The 17,115-nt window shown below is 54.3% G+C and overlaps 1 protein-coding gene across 2 annotated transcripts; it reads left to right on the top strand.

Moving 5' to 3' along the window:
* Positions 1-7,042: 7,042 nt before the first annotated feature.
* SERPINH1 (serpin family H member 1) lies at positions 7,043-15,697 on the top strand. 2 transcript variants are annotated; one of them, XM_017642394.3, is made up of 6 exons: positions 7,043-7,272; positions 8,635-8,678; positions 11,194-11,858; positions 12,274-12,372; positions 12,471-12,703; positions 14,734-15,697. In XM_017642394.3, exons 3-6 carry the CDS (start codon positions 11,219-11,221, stop codon positions 15,034-15,036), a joined length of 1,275 nt encoding a protein of 424 aa, XP_017497883.1. In that variant the 5' UTR covers positions 7,043-7,272; positions 8,635-8,678; positions 11,194-11,218; the 3' UTR covers positions 15,037-15,697. The 2 variants fall into 2 exon arrangements, with proteins under 2 accessions (XP_017497883.1, XP_017497882.1); XM_017642393.3 differs by lacking the exon at positions 8,635-8,678 and having other exon boundaries at positions 7,045-7,272.
* Positions 15,698-17,115: the final 1,418 nt, after the last annotated feature.

Below are 17,115 nucleotides of genomic sequence, written 5' to 3'. Positions count from 1 at the left end.
CAGCCCCCAACCCTGAGTTCTTTTCCACAACTCTCTGTCCCAGCTAAAGAGATAGGGAAACTGAGGCCCAGAGGGATCAGGTAGTTGCCCACATACAGAGTCAAAGGCTGAGCCCAGACTGGAGTGCAGGTCCTGACCCAGCCTAAGCTCTCCCTCCCATTTCCCCATCTGGCCTGGAGATCTGAGCCCTGAGCATCAGCTGTGGGCCCGTCCTTCACTTCAAGCATGCAAGCACATGAACATGCGCACGCACGCGCGCGTGCGCGCGCACACACACGGACGGAGCTGAGGGCTCCCGGTGCTTCCACGAAAGGTGTATTTCCCTCCTGAGTCAGAGCAGACCCAGAACGGCCCAGAGCTCCAGCCTGCCCTGAGAGCCAGGCCCCCCTCCCCGCTAGAACCTCTGGGCAGTGGCCAGCACAGCTGCATCCCCTCTTCAGGGCCTGCAATGATAGGCCCACGTTGCATCAGCTCAGCCTGTCTCAGAGCGGCTCCTTCCCACCAGCCAATGGGGCCTGACCGAGTGTACAGATGCCGGCTCTGACCCACCCCACCCACCATCAAATCACCAAGGCAGCCTGGTCCTCCCTCAGCATTCACAGCAAGGGAGGAGGGGACTCAGGGCACATTACATCCAGCATGGCCTTCCTTCCTCTGCCCCCAGCCCCCCTCCCACCTCCCTACTGCCCCACCCCACCCTGTGGCCCTGCCAGCTCTGCTCTGATTCTCCTGCCTGGAGGGGGCAGAGCTGCTCCCTCCACCTGGCATGGGCCTGCTTCTCCCCAGCCTCGGTTCTTACCTTCTGTACCTGCTTTTACCCACACCTTCCAGCCCATGGCGTCCATCACTCTCCTGTGCCATGACGCATAAATTGTCCTGTCCAGCCTGGCCTTCTCTCCAGAGTGCCAGACTCATGGATGCTGCCTCCTCCTGGATGTCTCCACTCGACAGACAGGGAGCTCACCACCTTCTCCCAGAGTTTCCATCTCAGGAAGGAGACCATTTGCCACCGGTTCACCTGGGCCAGACCCCTGAGAGCCCTCCTTACACCCTCTGGGACCACTGGTGACCCTCTCTGCCCCACGGCGTCGGCCCGGGGCCAGACACTGGCATCTTACTCAGGGCTACCATGACATTCTCGTCTCTGGCCTCCCTATGTCAGTCTCCACTCTGAGGCAGAGAACTCCTTTGAAACCCCAGTGTGACCTTGTTGCTTCCCTACTAAACTGCGTGCAGGGGGAGGCTCCAAGCTGGCTGGCCCCAGGCTCCATGAGACTAGCCTGGGCCTTCTGCAGCTTTACCCACGCGTCCTCCTGCCTCCTTGCACGGTGACCTTTGTCAGGACTCTTCCTTGCCAGCCCTGGCTGCTTCCTGTGAAATCCTGTCAGGGTCTAGTTCATTTTAGCCTGAGGTCTAAATTAGTCAGTGGGCCTATGGAGGTGGAAAATATCAGGCCCAGACAGATGGCCGGCGGCCCCAGGCTCCCTCCTCCCCAGAGCTGCAGGAAGGGCCCCGGAGCCCCGGGTCCCATCATAGGCTTCCCCAGTGCCTCCTCATACACGGTCTTCAGGCTTACCTTGACTCCCCCTGCATGTTTTTTTTTTCTATTCCCTATTGATTTTTAAAAAATGATTATAAAAGTAATATATGCTATTGAAAAAACTCAGAGAAGCAGAGGAAAAAGAAAGAGAATATGTATTTCCATCTCCAAAAAGAAACAACATTAAACCATTTAAGAGTATTTCCTTCTGGCCTTTTCCTACCAGTATTATACATATCCAAATATATTTTTATTAATTCATATTACATAGTCATTGAAAAAACAAACAGCAGAACTATTTTAAAAATTAAATGAAAATCAACAAATATGAAGAGTTGACTTTTTGGTAAAACGAAAACATCCTTCTACACATTTGCATCTCTCCACACAGAGTTTTCATAAACATGCTACTTTATAAGCTGCTCTGCTTTTTATCCACCATCAAGCTATCTTTCTCTGCATGAGGATTAACACAACTTCTCCCTTTTTGATGCCTGCCAATAATCTATCCCTTATTGACATCATCTCTAATTTTTGGCCCTTACCAAGGAGGTAGTAATGAACATCCTCTGCATGCACCTATGCTCATATTTTCAAAAGTCATTTCCTTAGGATAAATTCCTAAAAATTGATTTTTTTCCTTAAAGAATACAAATAATTTTAAATTTAAACAATATATGACTAGGTAATATGCTCATATGAGTCCACAAATTCATAAAGGATGAAAGATAAGCCTCACTCCTCCCAGTCTCCCTCCCTCCCGTCTTCCTCCTGCCCACAGTGGCTGCTTCCAGTTTCTCCCCTGCCACAGGGGAGTCTGGGCTGACATGAGCAGTGACAGTGCACCTCACACATTTCGTCTTCACTTTGCTCCACTGGAAGATAGAATCAACATCAGCACAGAGAACTTCCTTCCTTTTGTTTTTCCTTGTTGTTTCATCTGTGCTTCTTATCATCCTCCAGATTATCATTCCAATTTTACAAAGAGGGGAACTAGATCATGGGCACATAGCTAAAACACATAGCTTCTTGGGATTCCCACTCCCTACTGGATGGACAGTTAGGTTGTTTCCAATTTTTGCTCTTATGAACAACCTCATAGGGAATTAATCAGTAATACTTCTTTAAAGCTCCCAGTGCAAACGGCCTTCTAGAAAGAGTGCCAGTTTCTCCTCCTGCCAGCAGTGCAGATGAACTGTTCTTCCTATTTAAAATGAAATCCCTTAGATCCTTCTGGATCCTGCTCAAATCCCCATGTTATATATGAGGAAACTGAGGCACAGCGTGGTGCAGTGACTTTCCAATGAGTGGTGGCACCCGGACTTCCTGACTTCCAGACTGGATCCTTCCCCCTCTGCCAGGCTTCCTTCCTCTGCCTGTGCCTCCCCAGGGAGGGCCGCACTCAGGTCACAGCCCTTTGCTATTCTCATGTGTATGTGCAAGGCCAGGTGTGAGTAGAACCCACAGGACGGCAGACGGAGGACAGAACAGGAACGATTATAGGTGGCTTCTTAAGGTTAGGAAGCATTTGACTAGGTGGTGATAAAGTGACCAAAATGTAGAGTGGAGGTCCTAATGTCATTTTCAATTCTCAAATTGCTGTCCGATTTGTTGTTTCATCTGTGCTTCTTATCATCCTCCGAATTATCATTCCTATTTTACAAAGAGGGGAACTAGATCATGGGCACATAGCTAAAACACAGCAGAGCTGGACAGGATCCCAGCCCTGCACAACAGGCTTCCTGCACTCCAGGACTCTGGGGAGGCTGTGCTGGGGTAAACAGATCAGGACTGTGGGTGGGGGATCTGGTGATCAGAGCTCAGGGGTTCCTTTGCTGATGTCAGAGATTCCAAGACAGAGTGGGCAGCCCTCTGGCTGACTTAGGCATCACTATTATTACAGCTGTTGGTGTCACTTGGGGAAGGGGAAAAGACTAGGGTGCCCTCTCCCTTCCCCTTGAGTCTGTATGTGTGTACAAGCATCTGTTAGGCATGTGTGCCACACGTGGCGCATTTGTGTTGCTAGAGTTATGCAGAAGTGTGCTCATGGGTTGCTCAAAGGGGCTGCAGTGGGTTGGGTGGACATGTGTCTGCAGTGTCATGTGTCAGAGGGAGTGCCTCTCCCGGCTTGTGTCAGGTGCGTGGGTAAAGGTGCAGGAGCTTTGTGTGGCCTTCCTCAGCACAGGAAGGATTGCAGGGTGTTGGGGAAGGGGCAGACCTGCTCTGGGAGGCGGGGGAAGAGTGATGTGTGGGCTGACCCCCGCACAGGCCTCCCACCCTCCAGCATGGCCGCCTGTAGGACAGCCCTTTCAGTCGGAAGGCCCCCACACTCCAGAAGAGAGAATCAGCGATTGCAGGAATTGCATTTCCCTGACTCATGCTTTGGGCTGCCAGCATATACTTGGCTCCTGGACAGAATCTCAGAGGAGAGCTGCCTGTGGCTGCCCTGGCTCCTGAGGGAGAAGGCCTGCCATGGACTGGTTATCAGAGACTTCCTGGGCCCCAACTTTATCCCACGTAAAAAACGAGAAAGGATTACACTTCCTTCCAATTAATGTCCTATAATTAAAAGTGAGATACTGTTTCTGGTGCCTAGACACCAGCACAAGTCCCGGCCACAGCAAAGTGCCCCATAAATGTCACTTGCCTCTCCACTCCCTTACCTTCCCATGGAAAAAAGGACCTAGTTCAAATTCCAGTTCTGACTGCTTTGCTGTATGCCCTTGAACATACTGCTTAGCCTCCCTGAGCCTCAGTTTCCTCATGTTTAAAATGGGGACATTCTTACTTAACCTGAAAGTATTAAATATGATAATATGAACATTATCATATTATCATTTAAATCACTGGGCACTTAACATGTTAGTTTTTATCCTGGGATTCTATAGGGCAAAGACTGCATGAATCTAGCCACTGGAGCCAAAGACAGTTGATTCTGCAATTCTTTGGAGAACTGGGCCTGCTTACCTGTCTGGGTCAGTTAGAAGGTGGTGTGGGGCCAAGAGGGCAGGGATCCAGGGCCTTGGCTGTGGCCCAGCTCTACCTATGCCTTGCTGTGCTATGCCTTGGGCAAATTCTGGGCCTCAATTTCCTCTCTGTACAGTGTGGATTCAGTGAGACTTGATTTTTCTCTTTCCTGCTGCCCACACTTCTTGGGACCTAGACGATTTCCAGCTGAGCCCCTGTAGGAGGTGGGAGTCGGGCACAGGAACAGTTCCTGCAGGGCCCAGAGGCACTGGAGGAATCCAGACATGAAATGTTAGAGAGTTTTTCTGTATTTCAGACTCTTTCTCCTCTTTTAGAAAGAGCACTTCTTCCAGAAAGTGCAACCTGGGAGTGTGGGGGAAGGGCTGCAGTCAGCAGGCCTGGGTTGGGTGCAGAGCTAAGAATAATGTGGGAAAGGCTCTTGAAATTTTTTTTGCTGATCTTGGAGATTTAAAGGAGACGTTGCCTTTCTTCCTTCAGGGAAGCTGTACTTACAGCCACTTTCCATCAGTCACTCATTGCTATGCTTGCCAAGCTTCTTCTGCTGGAAACCAAGGTACTAGGGACTCAGAGTGTGGAGGAGAAGGCCCTGCCCATCCAAAGTCTCCAGTGACATTCAGTGACAATGTAGGGTGATGATACACAGAGATAATGCAGCACAATGCCCTGAAGGAGGCTTCGGACCCAGCCTGAGCTACAGCAGCAGTCTGGTGAGGCTAGTAAGGGTTCTCAGACCCAGCCCCCTCCCTGGACTTCAGTTTCCCTATCTGTAAATGGAAGGCAAAGACCCCTGCTACGCTGACCTTCTAGGATTCTGGGTTTATCTATTAGCATAAACCTCTGGTTATCTACTGGGCAGGGTGGTCAGAGAGCCCTCAGAGGTCAGTGAGCCTTCAACTCACTCCTAAAGTGTTGAAGCTTTGGAGAGCTAAGAGTTGGACAAGTATAGAAGAAAGGAAATCTGTGGAATTTTGACATCTGGACCTGCTGGAAACCAAGGCAAACTCTCCTTCATTCTGTCAGCTTGATGGACCCTTAGCTCACTGGCCAATTACCATTTGAGGGCCAAGCTGGCTGTGGGAAGTGGAGGGTGGGGTCTGGCCTGGGATCCAGGAGGTTTCCTTAGATGGCAAGGGCTTATCCTTAAAAGCAATACACAATTGAGGCAGGCAAAGCCCTTGAAAACCAGGACAGCCTCCCCGAAGAGTTGGACAGTAACACCACCTTAAAGCTGGAAGATTTGTTAGTAATCAGTTCTGTCCTAGGAAAGAATTCTGGGTTGCCTTGGAGGGAGGTCCTTGGAGGGAGGACACCCTCCTGAAGGTGTCCGGGTGCTTGCCTTTATGGCATACTGGAGAAAGGACTTCTACCATGGCTGTAGACAGGAATCCATGACCTCTGAGATGCCTTTAATATTTTTATTCTAAGATTCTTTGACTCTGAGATTGAACATTCTAAGATTCCTTAGATGAATTCAAAAATTCCATGGGGCTTCAAATAAGATGCTATATTCTATGATATTCATTAAAGATTCAAGTATTTTCCTGTTCTTTGACTGTGATCCAGAGTTGGAAGCCCTTGGGATCCAAGATTTCCCACAGTCCTTGCATTCAGAGAACAAAGACTTTGTCCTGTTCTCAGCTTGAGTCTTGGGCACCTAGAACAGATGAATACCGCAGCCCAGAGCAGAGATCAGCCGGTATCAGTTGTGGGAGGGTCGGGACAGGAGTCGATAGACAGACCTGGAGTCTGTGGGAGGGGACTCAGAGAGGAGAGGAGCTGGGGTGGGGGGTGGGGCAGAGATGACCAAGGCGGTTGGGTGGGGGGGCGGGAGAGAGAGAGAGAGAGAGATGACCGACAGGGGAAGGAAGCAAGGAATGACGGAGCACCGCATTTCACAGCCAAAGGAACTGAGACCCAGAAAAGGAAAGTAACTTGGTTAAGGCAACACAGCATATTACTTAGTGGACAGTTTTCCTTCCTGTGCAACCCTCCCGGCCCAGCCAGACCACCTGACGTTCCCCCAGTGTCTCTGCCTCTAGCTGCTCCCTGATTTTCTGGAGTGAGGGGGTCCAGTACTGGGTCTGGTCTGACCCTTCTCCCCCTCAGGGCGGTTGCTGAGGCCGAGCTCCACCAAGATGTTAGGTATAAACTGCCTCCCAACCTCTGACTCCCTTCTCTGAGACAAAGGAGGGGGGCCCTGACTGACGAGGGGGTGCATGGGGGAGCTGGGTTAACGGGGGCGAGTGGATGCTGGAAGGAGTGAGTGATCAGGAGGTAAGCTGGCCTGTGCCGAGAGCCTGGAGGGGAGGCTCCTCTCTGGGGAGCTGGATCCTGGAACACCGAGGCCCCTCCAGCGCAGTGGTCCGAAGCCCCCGCCCCCTTCCTGTACCACGAGGGGCCGGTGTCGCGCTCGGCAGGTCGGGCGGTCTGGGCTCCCGGCCTCGCGACGGGGGCTCCCCGGGGCCCCGCCGCCCCGTTGGATAGTGGGGGCAGTAGGACCCAGGGACCCGGAGAGCGCCCGCAGAGGGAGGGGCGGGAGCCGGGGTGGTTTGAGGGAGGTCTTTGGCTTTTTTTGGCGGAGCCAGGGCGCCCTCCGGAAACTTTTCCAACTTTCCAGAAGTTTCTCCGGACGGGCGGGGGGACGCCATATATAGATCTCGGGAGCAGGAAAGCGGCAGGGAGTGGAATACGTCCGCCGCCGGCGTGAGTGACTCCGGTCCCGGTGCCAGCCCAGCCCGGCCCAGGTGAGGGCGGGGGCCGTCCTGGGTGCGGAGGGCGCGGCCCCGGGGCAGCTGCGGGGCAGCTCAAGGGAGTGAGAGGGGCGGGCGGTTCCCGGGAGGGGTTGGGGGCCAACCCAGAGCCCACCAGCTGGAGTCCCTGTCCCTTTGGGGGCAGCTGGAGGGCCTAGATGGTGATCGAGGAGCGAGCCTGAGGGCTCGGGCAGAGGTCAGAGCTGGGATGGGGAGTCGGGGCACTCAGGGGATCCGGGTGTAGGGTCCCCCAGAGGCTGGCGCAGGGGTGGTGATGGCAGAGGAACCAGTGGGGCGGGATGCTGAGACGCGCCCCTCTGCAGGACCAGGAGGAAGGGGATGAGATCTGAGGGCCCCTTCCTGAAGGGATTGGTGGACCAGCCTCCCTCCAGGCTTGCTGGGAGGTATCTGAGCTCTTCTGAAGATAAGGTGGTAGGAAAGGAGGTGAAACAGCCTTAGGTTTGCCTGGGCTTGGCTCTTGGTGTCCCCATGGTTTGGGAGGAGTCACCAATGGTGGGTCCACTTAGCAGCAGCGTGCACGCCTAGGTGATGGCTGCTAAAGGGGGGACGTTGACCAGCACCAGTCTCCCATACCGCCCGCCAGAAAGGGGCTGACTCAGCAGGGTGTGCATGCCCCGCTGGAGGGAGTATGGGAGCTGGCTGGAGGGCTTTGGGTCATCCACTCTGATTCTGTCCAGTCTGCTGCCACCCGGTTCCTGGATAACTGCAGGGTTAAGGCTACTGCTCCAGGGGCCGGGCTTCCGTGCCCCCAGCTTAGGGACATTCCTGAGGCGGCAGGACTGGAGGAAGAATGAAACCGCGTCCAGCGTGGCCAGAGGGCCTGGCCCCTCCTCTTCCGGGTTTCCGGCCTGCCCCTCTGGGCTGCATGGCCCGGACGGAGGCCCAGGGAGAATGAGGAGCTTTGGTTCCTTGGAAGTCCCTGGCTGGGACCACACCCTCCCATCCTCAGATGGTTCCATCAGCCCAACCCCCTTCCTGAGGCCTCCGGATCCCCTCATTTTGTCCCTGGTCACCAGGATTCCCAGCAGAAATGTTTTTACCGGCTTTGTAACAAGACACCACACCCAGCCCTCAGGAGGGGCTTTGGGAGGAAGAAGGCCAAGTGCTGGAAGGCCGGACTCCCACTGACCTCTGTAGGGTCTGGGACGGCTCCCTGAACTCTCTCCTCAGTCACTCCCACTGTACAGTGAGGTGAATGACCTCCACGGCCCCTGTAGATCTGGGCCTAGTTGTGCCTTGCCTGGTGCCAGAGGCAGTGTAGTCGGGGTACTTGGGGGCTGGGCCTTCTGGCCCTCCTCACCACCCCATCCTCCTCACTCTTCTGTTTTCTTTCAGAATGAAAAAGGCAGGCATTGACCTCCCTCTGAGGCAGTTTCAAGGTACTTTAGACCCCCCTCAAGTGTTTGAGACCCTCTCTGGTGGCCCCCCAGCATCTGCTTCCCTTCCCTCTTTCTTACAAAAACCCAGAATCTAGTCTTAATTCAGTCCAGCTAGCTGTGGGCCCAGCCCTCAGCTCTCTGATTGTGTATTTTTCTTTGTGGGACTGTAAATCCTCTAACCTTGACCTAAGTACTGGGATTTCTCTGTGGCAACATGGGCCGGGCTGTGGGAGGCTGGCTGGCTTGCTTGCAGTGACTTGCCTTCCACCATTACTGCTGCTGGGTTAACTGGGCAGCCCTGCTCAGCCCCCATCTCCCTGCAGAGGAAGCTAAAGCCAGGGAGGCTCCATCATACCCCCTGGGATCTGCTTTCTCGTGCTGGAAGCCTCCTCTGCTGGAGGCGGGTAGAGATAATTCAGTTTCCAGCCTGCCACGTCACCCAGAGCAGGAGCGCAACTGTGTGGCTGCCTGAGATCCCAAACTAGTCTTTTGGAGCCTCTTGAAAAGCCCCTCCCAGCCCTTTGAGGTGCTGGTTGGCTGGGGGTGGGGGCTGTCAAGATGTTGTCTGCCACGTGGCAGGGCTGTGAGTTGGGCTCCTTAACTGTTTCCCAAGGGGATGCCCGTGGCCCCTGTGGGGTCTAGCGCTGGCTTCAGCAGCTATTTGGATTAAGGTGGCCCTTAAATGGGGTGGTCATGTGCCTGTTGTCCTGGTATAATTATAGTAGTGCCTTATTTTAACCTCTTAAGTGTCCTTGTTTGTGCAGTAATTACACGGTCACTCTGCTTTGAGGCTGCAGGCCTGGTGGGAAGAAGCTGGGCTGCGAGGGAGGTGGCTTGAGCCCTGAGATGTCCCCTCCCCAGTCTGTGCTTGAGGGTGAGGCTCTCTTGCCTCTGCACTCTGTACTCTAGGGTTCAGGTCTTCTCTTGTACCCTCCCAGGCAGTTGTGGATCTTGGTGGCCTGCCATCTTCCTCCACCTCTCTCCCCATGTCCCTTGGCTTCTCTTTGCCCTGCACCTTCAAAGAGAGGTGGCAGCCCAGGGAGCGGGGAACCTGCCTAGGTTCATAGGATGGCTGTAGCCGTAGAATCTTCCCAGAAACCCAGTGCTTCTGCAGGCAGCAGGGCAAAGGCCTGAGAGTCTTCCACCAGATTCTGAATCAGTCCTACTTGAGGAGGATCATGAGATGGGATCTGCCAGAGCAGTGAGATCCCAGCTTCCACCAGGGCTCCTTCCAAAGCATCCTTTTGTCCTGTCATCTCCTCTTCCATCTGCTGCATGACGTAGAGGGGAAATGACCTGAAGGAGGGAGAATAATCCCATATGGAGACACTATCCTTACTGAAGACCACAGAGAGGGGAGTGAGGCTTGTCCTAGGGCCTGCTGCTGCTGTGGTTTGTGGAGGGGCCTGGGGGCAACCCAGAAGCCATAGGGCAGATGGCCTGTGTAGCAATAGCCATCAGATTGGAGGGCAGGATGGAATCTGAGGGGGCCTCAGCTTCCTGAAGGGCTGAACACACATCTGGCCAGTGTCTGATGAAGGGGAGGTGGTGTCACTGCTCCAGTGAGCTGTGACTTAACCTCCCTCCCCCAGTATCCTTCCTGTCAGGAAACCTTACACACACACACACACACGCACGCACACACGCCCCAGCTTTTGTCCTGGGGATTTCCCATCTGCTCCAGGGACTGTGGGCAGAGGAACAAGCAAGTTCCTGCCAAGACAGGCCTCGGGTATGGAGACCTAGACCCTTAAAACTTGGAATATGGAGACAGTCTCAGAGAGGGTGGATGCACATGCACACACTCTCTGTTTCTCTCAAGGTCACCCTTGGAGCAGCAGAGCATCTGGGCTCTCCCATTTAATGAGTGACCCAACCAGTGACTCATTAATGTCCCACGGCAGAATGAAAGGCACAGTGGGAGGTGCAGGCCTATAGCTCTGTCCTGCGTGAAATCCTTTGCCTGGGCACCTGGGCTTCATGCAGACGCCCATCTGCCACTTTTTTCCTACTGGAAAAGGGCACCAGAGTTGTATGAGATCAGAGCTAACGTTTAAACAATCTGTGGACTCCAGTTTGGCTAAGTGGCTCTGGTTTCTGTTCATTCAGGAATACTGATGCCTGTTGTGGGCTAGGCATGGGGATATGGTGGGAAACCAGGCTAGCTAGGTTTCCTGCCCAACTAGAGGTCACAGACTAGTTTTTAGGGATGGAAATACTACATAATAAACACATAAGTTTTAGTGTTATAAAATTCAGTACAAGAAATCCACCCTATTGATTATCCTGGTGACTTGCCAGGGACACTGCTTTGAATAGTGTTCAAAAAGGGCTTCAAGAGTGGGCACACTGAGACTCCCTCCCCACCCTAGAGTAGGCAGCCCTGAGTTAGGTTTGGGCTCTCCTGGAGCCTGGGCTGTCTCACTCCCATCTCCAGGGAACTTGGTGGCAGACAGGAGGTGGGGGTTGCCTGTTGGGGAGGAATGCCAAGGGCTTAAGGGCCTCCTCTCTGCAGCCCTCACAGGTCCCACGTGGTGCACATGACTCACCTCCCAGCCATGCGCTCCCTCCTGCCCATCAGCACCTTCTGCCTCCTGGCCCTGGCCCTGGCCGCTGAGGTGAAGAAACCTGCAGCTGCAGTGGCTCCTGGCACGGTGGACAAGCTGAGCTCCAAGGCGGCCACACTGGCTGAGCGCAGCGCTGGCCTGGCCTTCAGCCTGTACCAGGCCATGGCTAAGGACCAGGCGGTGGAGAACATCCTGCTGTCACCTGTGGTGGTGGCCTCATCGCTGGGGCTCGTGTCACTGGGTGGCAAGGCAGCCACTGCTTCGCAGGCCAAGGCGGTGCTGAGTGCGGAGCAGCTGCGGGATGAGGAGGTGCACGCTGGCCTGGGGGAGCTGCTGCGCTCCTTCAGCAACAGCACGGCGCGCAATGTGACCTGGAAGCTGGGCAGCCGCCTGTATGGGCCCAGCTCAGTGAGCTTCGCCGATGACTTTGTGCGCAGCAGCAAGCAGCACTATAACTGCGAGCACTCCAAGATCAACTTCCGCGACAAGCGCAGCGCCCTGCAGTCCATCAATGAGTGGGCCTCCCAGACCACTGACGGCAAGCTGCCCGAGGTCACCAAGGACGTGGAGCACACGGACGGAGCACTGCTGGTCAATGCCATGTTCTTCAAGCGTGAGTTTTGGGGAGCCATAGACCCCTCAGCAAGTGGGGTGGGAAATTCAGCCTGTATCACCTGTTGTGCAAATGCTTGACGGGTGCCGGAGCAGAGGGTAGACATGGAAGTGACTGAGCTGAGGGTCCTTCTGAAGGGATTTTCTGTCATGTGGGAAGAGCCAGGCCCTGGCTGTAGAGAGCCATACCTTCAGGCAGCATGTCCTGGGGCCAAGACCCAAACCCCAAGGCAGGGAGCACGTACTCTGTGGTATGGGTGCTAAGCAGTGGGATGGGCTGCTGCTGAGCCCTGAAGACTGGGACAAAGGCATGTGGTTGGGATAAATCCAGGGTATGCAGTGGGGTGTGGGGAGGTGTGGTGGTGTCTCGAGTGGTGGCATCCATCTCTGACCTTGTGTTCTACTTCACGGAACAGCACACTGGGACGAGAAATTCCATCACAAAATGGTGGACAACCGAGGCTTCATGGTGACCCGTTCCTACACTGTGGGTGTCACAATGATGCACCGGACAGGTAGGTGCCTTGCAGAGCAGGGGGCCAATGTGGGAGCTTGGGGTCTGGCCCACCTTTGCCCCACAGCGTGCTCAGTGTCCCGTCTGCTCTTTCCTCAGGCCTCTACAACTACTATGACGATGAGAAGGAGAAGCTGCAGATTGTGGAGATGCCCCTGGCCCACAAGCTCTCCAGCCTCATCATCATCATGCCCCACCACGTGGAGCCCCTGGAGCGCCTTGAAAAGCTGCTGACCAAGGAGCAGCTGAAGACCTGGCTGGGGAAGATGCAGAAGAAGGCTGTGGCCATCTCCCTGCCCAAGGGTGTGGTGGAGGTGACCCATGACCTACAGGTGAGAGGTGGCCCAACTCGGGGCCTGCAGGGCGTGGGGGTTGGGGGTGCTTGGGGGCACCCATTCACCAGCTCAGCACGTATGTCGTGAGCCCCTCTGGATGAGGAAACAGACTCAGAAAGGTGAAATGACTGTTCCAAAGTCACACTGTTAGTATCTCAGACACCTGGCACCAAGGTGTTCCCTTAGTTCTGTGCTGTGCTGCTTCTGAAAGTGTGCAGCATCCCCAGGTATAGACCATTCAAGCATGAGGATCGTCTCCTGTGCAGTAATAAGACAACTGATGGCTTTCAGCCATGGGTAACTGGGATGGCTGGAAACTTAAGCTACCCACTCCATGTTAATTCCCGTGTGACCTCCCTGGGTGGTGGACAGTGGCTGAGGGAGAAGCAGGGATGCGCTCAGGTCACCCTGGCTAGTGAGTGGTGGAGCTGCAGTTAGTCCTCAGGCTGAAAACGCAGGGTGGCCTTTTCATCTGGAGGGAGAGATTTTTTACCTGCTTGGAAGGGAAACTTTTATCTTCTTTCTGCCTTGGATGCCAAAAACGGTTCCTTAGCTGGCCTCTCATGAAGAGAATTGATTCAGGTGTGCTGGTGAGACTGAGAGAAAGCTTGCCATGAAACGAGGCTTAGGCCCCAACCTGGAGGCTCGCAGAGCTTGTACAGTCTGTTTGTGGACTGCACTGAGGTTTCCACTGAGGAGCCTCATGGTCTCCCTCCTGGGCCTGTCCTGACTTCCCCAGCCCCTGCTTCTGCAGTGCTGTTACCTGGCTCCCCTTTCCCCTTCTTTTTCCTGGAACCCTGGGTGGACACACTACCCACTCTCCCCCGAGTCCATGGGGTGGATTGAGTTGGGAAATTCAAAGTGGGTGACTTGTGCAAGGTTATGGAGGTTCCTGTCTCGGGACCCCCTGGCTGTCCGGACCCCAGGTCTGGTGCCTATTTACCCATGCCAGGGAGGTAGACTGTCCTCCAGGTAGAAGCCTGGGCCCTGGAGGCTGCTGTGGGCTCAGCCAACAGTCCTATATTGCTGCCTCTTCCTCATTGAGCAGGGAGAGCCCTGTACATGGCCCCTGCCCTGGGGAGCTCAGAGCCCTGTGGGAGAGATGGAGTGAGAGAGGGAGGCTGGGGTGCTGCGGGCCAGGAGCTGTGGCTCCAGTCCTGTGGGGTGAGGAAGGCTTCCTAGAAGACGTGGTGTCTAAAACACCATACAGGGAGAGAGGGTAGCCATTGAGATGCCATCGAGGATGCCGGTCCATGTTCAGTGAGGCCTTCAAGGGGAGAGCAGGAGAAGGGGGTGGGGCATGCTGAGGGGTGAGGCCACATTGCAAGGACAGTTCACAGATGAAAGAGCTTGTGCTTGGCCTCAGAGACTCTGCAGAGCCATGGAAAGGGTTATAGGAACATATACAAACAGATGAGAAATCGATTAGTGTAATGAGCCCTCATGCGCCCATCACCCATCGTCAGTCATGGCCAGTAAAGATTCGTCTGCCCATACCCGTTCCTCCCCCATCAGATGATTTTGAAGCAAATCCCAGACATCATATCTGGGAAAATCTGAAGCCAAGTGATGTCGTCATAACTGCCCTTTGATGAGTCTGTCTCAAACTCAGGTGTGCCAATAATTACCAGGAGGGTTTGCTGGAAAAGGTTCCCGGGTCCACCCCCAGGGATTCTGCTTCAGCGGGGTGGGCGAGGGTCAGTGAGCGCATTTCCTGTAGCCTCCCGGCTGGTCCCCATGCTGACTGCCTGTGACCCATACTTTGAGAAGCACTGGCCGGGATTGCTTGGCAGGGCCAGGGATAAAGTCTGCCTTCTTCCCGAGTCTCAGTTTCCTCATCTGTGAAGTGGTAATTAGAAGCTCTTGCAGTGCTGTCCTGAGAATTAGGAAAGTGGTGTAAGTGCCCATTGTCATACAGACAATGGCCAGGGGGCGGTAGTCTCTGAGGAACAAACAGGGTAGGAGGGGATGAGGGCCGAGGAGCCTTGTGCTCTGTGGCCTCACCCAGCACCTACCTGGCCCCACAGAAACACTTGGCGGGGCTGGGCCTGACCGAGGCCATCGACAAAAACAAGGCAGACCTGTCACGCATGTCCGGCAAGAAGGACCTGTACCTGGCCAGCGTGTTCCACGCCACCGCCTTTGAGTTGGACACAGAGGGCAACCCTTTTGACCAGGACATCTATGGGCGCGAGGAGCTGCGCAGCCCCAAGCTCTTCTACGCCGACCACCCCTTCATCTTCCTGGTTCGAGATACCCAGAGTGGCTCCCTGCTGTTCATTGGGCGCCTGGTCCGGCCCAAGGGTGACAAGATGCGAGACGAGTTGTAGGGCTCTAGGGTGGGCATGGGATCGCAGGAGGCAGCTGATAGCTCCTGAGACACATGGGTGCTAAGGGGGTGGGGGGAGCTGAGGTACCAACCTTGGGTGTTCCATGGGGTGGGGGTGGGAGAACAGGGCAGGCTTCCTGTGTGTCTGAGCAGACCTTCCCAGCCAGAAGTCACTCTGCTTGGACATGGGACCCCACATGCGATGCTGAGCCCAGAGAACCCATGACTCGTGGGACCTGGGCAATAGGCACCAAGTCCTGCCCTTGCAGTCCTCGGATCCAGCCTGCCTCAATCAGTGTTCATATTTATAGCTGTGAGACCGAATTGAACTGGAGGTGCAGCCCAGTGTTGGTGGGATGGAGGCCTTTTCCCTGACACTACCACCACCTCAGCCCCCTCTGCAGCTCTATCCCAGTCTCCTCCCGAGTTCCCTCAACTTAAAACTAGGTGCTGCAGTGGCCCTGGCCCCAGTGAGGGGCATCGGGAAGTCACTCATAGGGGGCTCCTGGGGACTCTGATCAGGCATCACAGGGATGAACATTTTTTTCTCCTTTTATAGATTTTCAGAGATGGGGAGGGAAAGGAAAAAAAAGAGCCTTTGTTGCTATTAAACCAAGAACTTATTTGTACGACCTTTTTTTCAATAAAACTTTTCCAGTGAAGCTTTTTTGAAGTATGGAAGATGATCAGATCAGAGATTCCCATGTCATTCTTGCCACAGGACAAGGAGTCTTTTGTTTAGCTAGGTTTGCTACTAGCATCTCATTCTGGCCCTGAAATGCTAGCCGATGACTGCAAATAGTAACATGCGGCAGGCCCACTATGTGCTGACTGGGGAAATTGTTTGGGCTCTGGGTACTCTGAGAGTTGCGGCTGCAGGGCCGGAATGACAGCATTGGACCTGGAGCCCAGGGCATTCGGGTCCTGCCCAGCCAGCTTTCACTTCCAGCTGACTTCATCCACACCCAGGGATGGAGGGCCCAAGCTCAGGCTGCCTGACTAGGCAGGGCTTTGGAAGGAAGGAGCTGTGGCATCCTTGCTCTGGGTTTGTAGTAGAAAAGGAGGAGGAACCTGACAGTCCTCATGTTGGTTCCCTCTCATGGTCTCTGGGGCTCCTGACACCACAGCTCAGGGAGGGAGAGAGTGAGTGGGACACAGGGGACAAAAGACCTATGGCTGGGTAGGCAGAGGATCAGAGGAAATGATTTGAGCTGCATCTCTGCTGCTTGCTGGCTGTGTGACCTTGGTAAGGCCACTCCCTCTCTGGTCACCTCTCTGGTTTTCCTCTGCTGACAACTCTGTCCTGGGAGTTGTGCAGTGGTCCAGGGAGGGAGCCCCTGCCTGGCTGGGCAACCCAGTAGGAGTTCTCCCAAGATGTGAATGGGGCTGCAGAAGGGCCAACGAATTTACTCCCATGATCACCACAGCAGAATTTCAACACAACTGTTGGGTGCTCCAAGTCTCTTCTTGCTCTGGGCCCAATAAGATCTCTGCCCTCAAGGGCCTTCATCTAGATGTGGAAACTCAGGGATAGTTACAAGTATGCTCAAGACACTGTTCCAGTCCTCTGGATCCTTCTGTTCCTAGACACACTATTCCCTTGCCTCAGGGCCTTTGCACTAGCTGTTCTTTCTGCCTGGCAACTGGCTCTTACAAATTTTTGCAGGGCTTCTTTTTAGTCATCCAGAACTTAGCTTGAATGTCACTTGCTCATGGCCTTCCCTGACCACCCAATGTGCTTCTCTCCCACCTGTTTCTCTACTTTTTTCTCCTTTTACTGATTCCTTTGTGTTATGAAATTATCCACCTATTGACACGCTGACTCTCAGCACCCCTGCCCCTCCAGAATGGGGGCTTCCTGAGAACAGGGACCATGTCTTATTCATCACTGTATGTCCTGAGCCTAGATCTGGCATCACACACAGACACTAAAAACATACTTGGTGAGTAAGTAAGTGAAAGGGCTGTGCTAGAGTAGCAGCACCGGGGCTGTGGGAGTCCAGGGCAGGAAAACATGATTGCCTTGGGGACAGCAAGGAAGCCTCCCAGGAGGAGGTGACGTGGGCTGACTTAAAGGGTG

The sequence above is a fragment of the Manis javanica genome, chromosome 11 (genome assembly GCF_040802235.1).
Source record: "Manis javanica isolate MJ-LG chromosome 11, MJ_LKY, whole genome shotgun sequence".
NCBI lineage: Eukaryota > Metazoa > Chordata > Mammalia > Pholidota > Manidae > Manis > Manis javanica.
The sequence above is the reverse complement of the archived record's forward strand: the minus strand, read 5'-3'. Positions and strand labels throughout refer to the sequence as shown.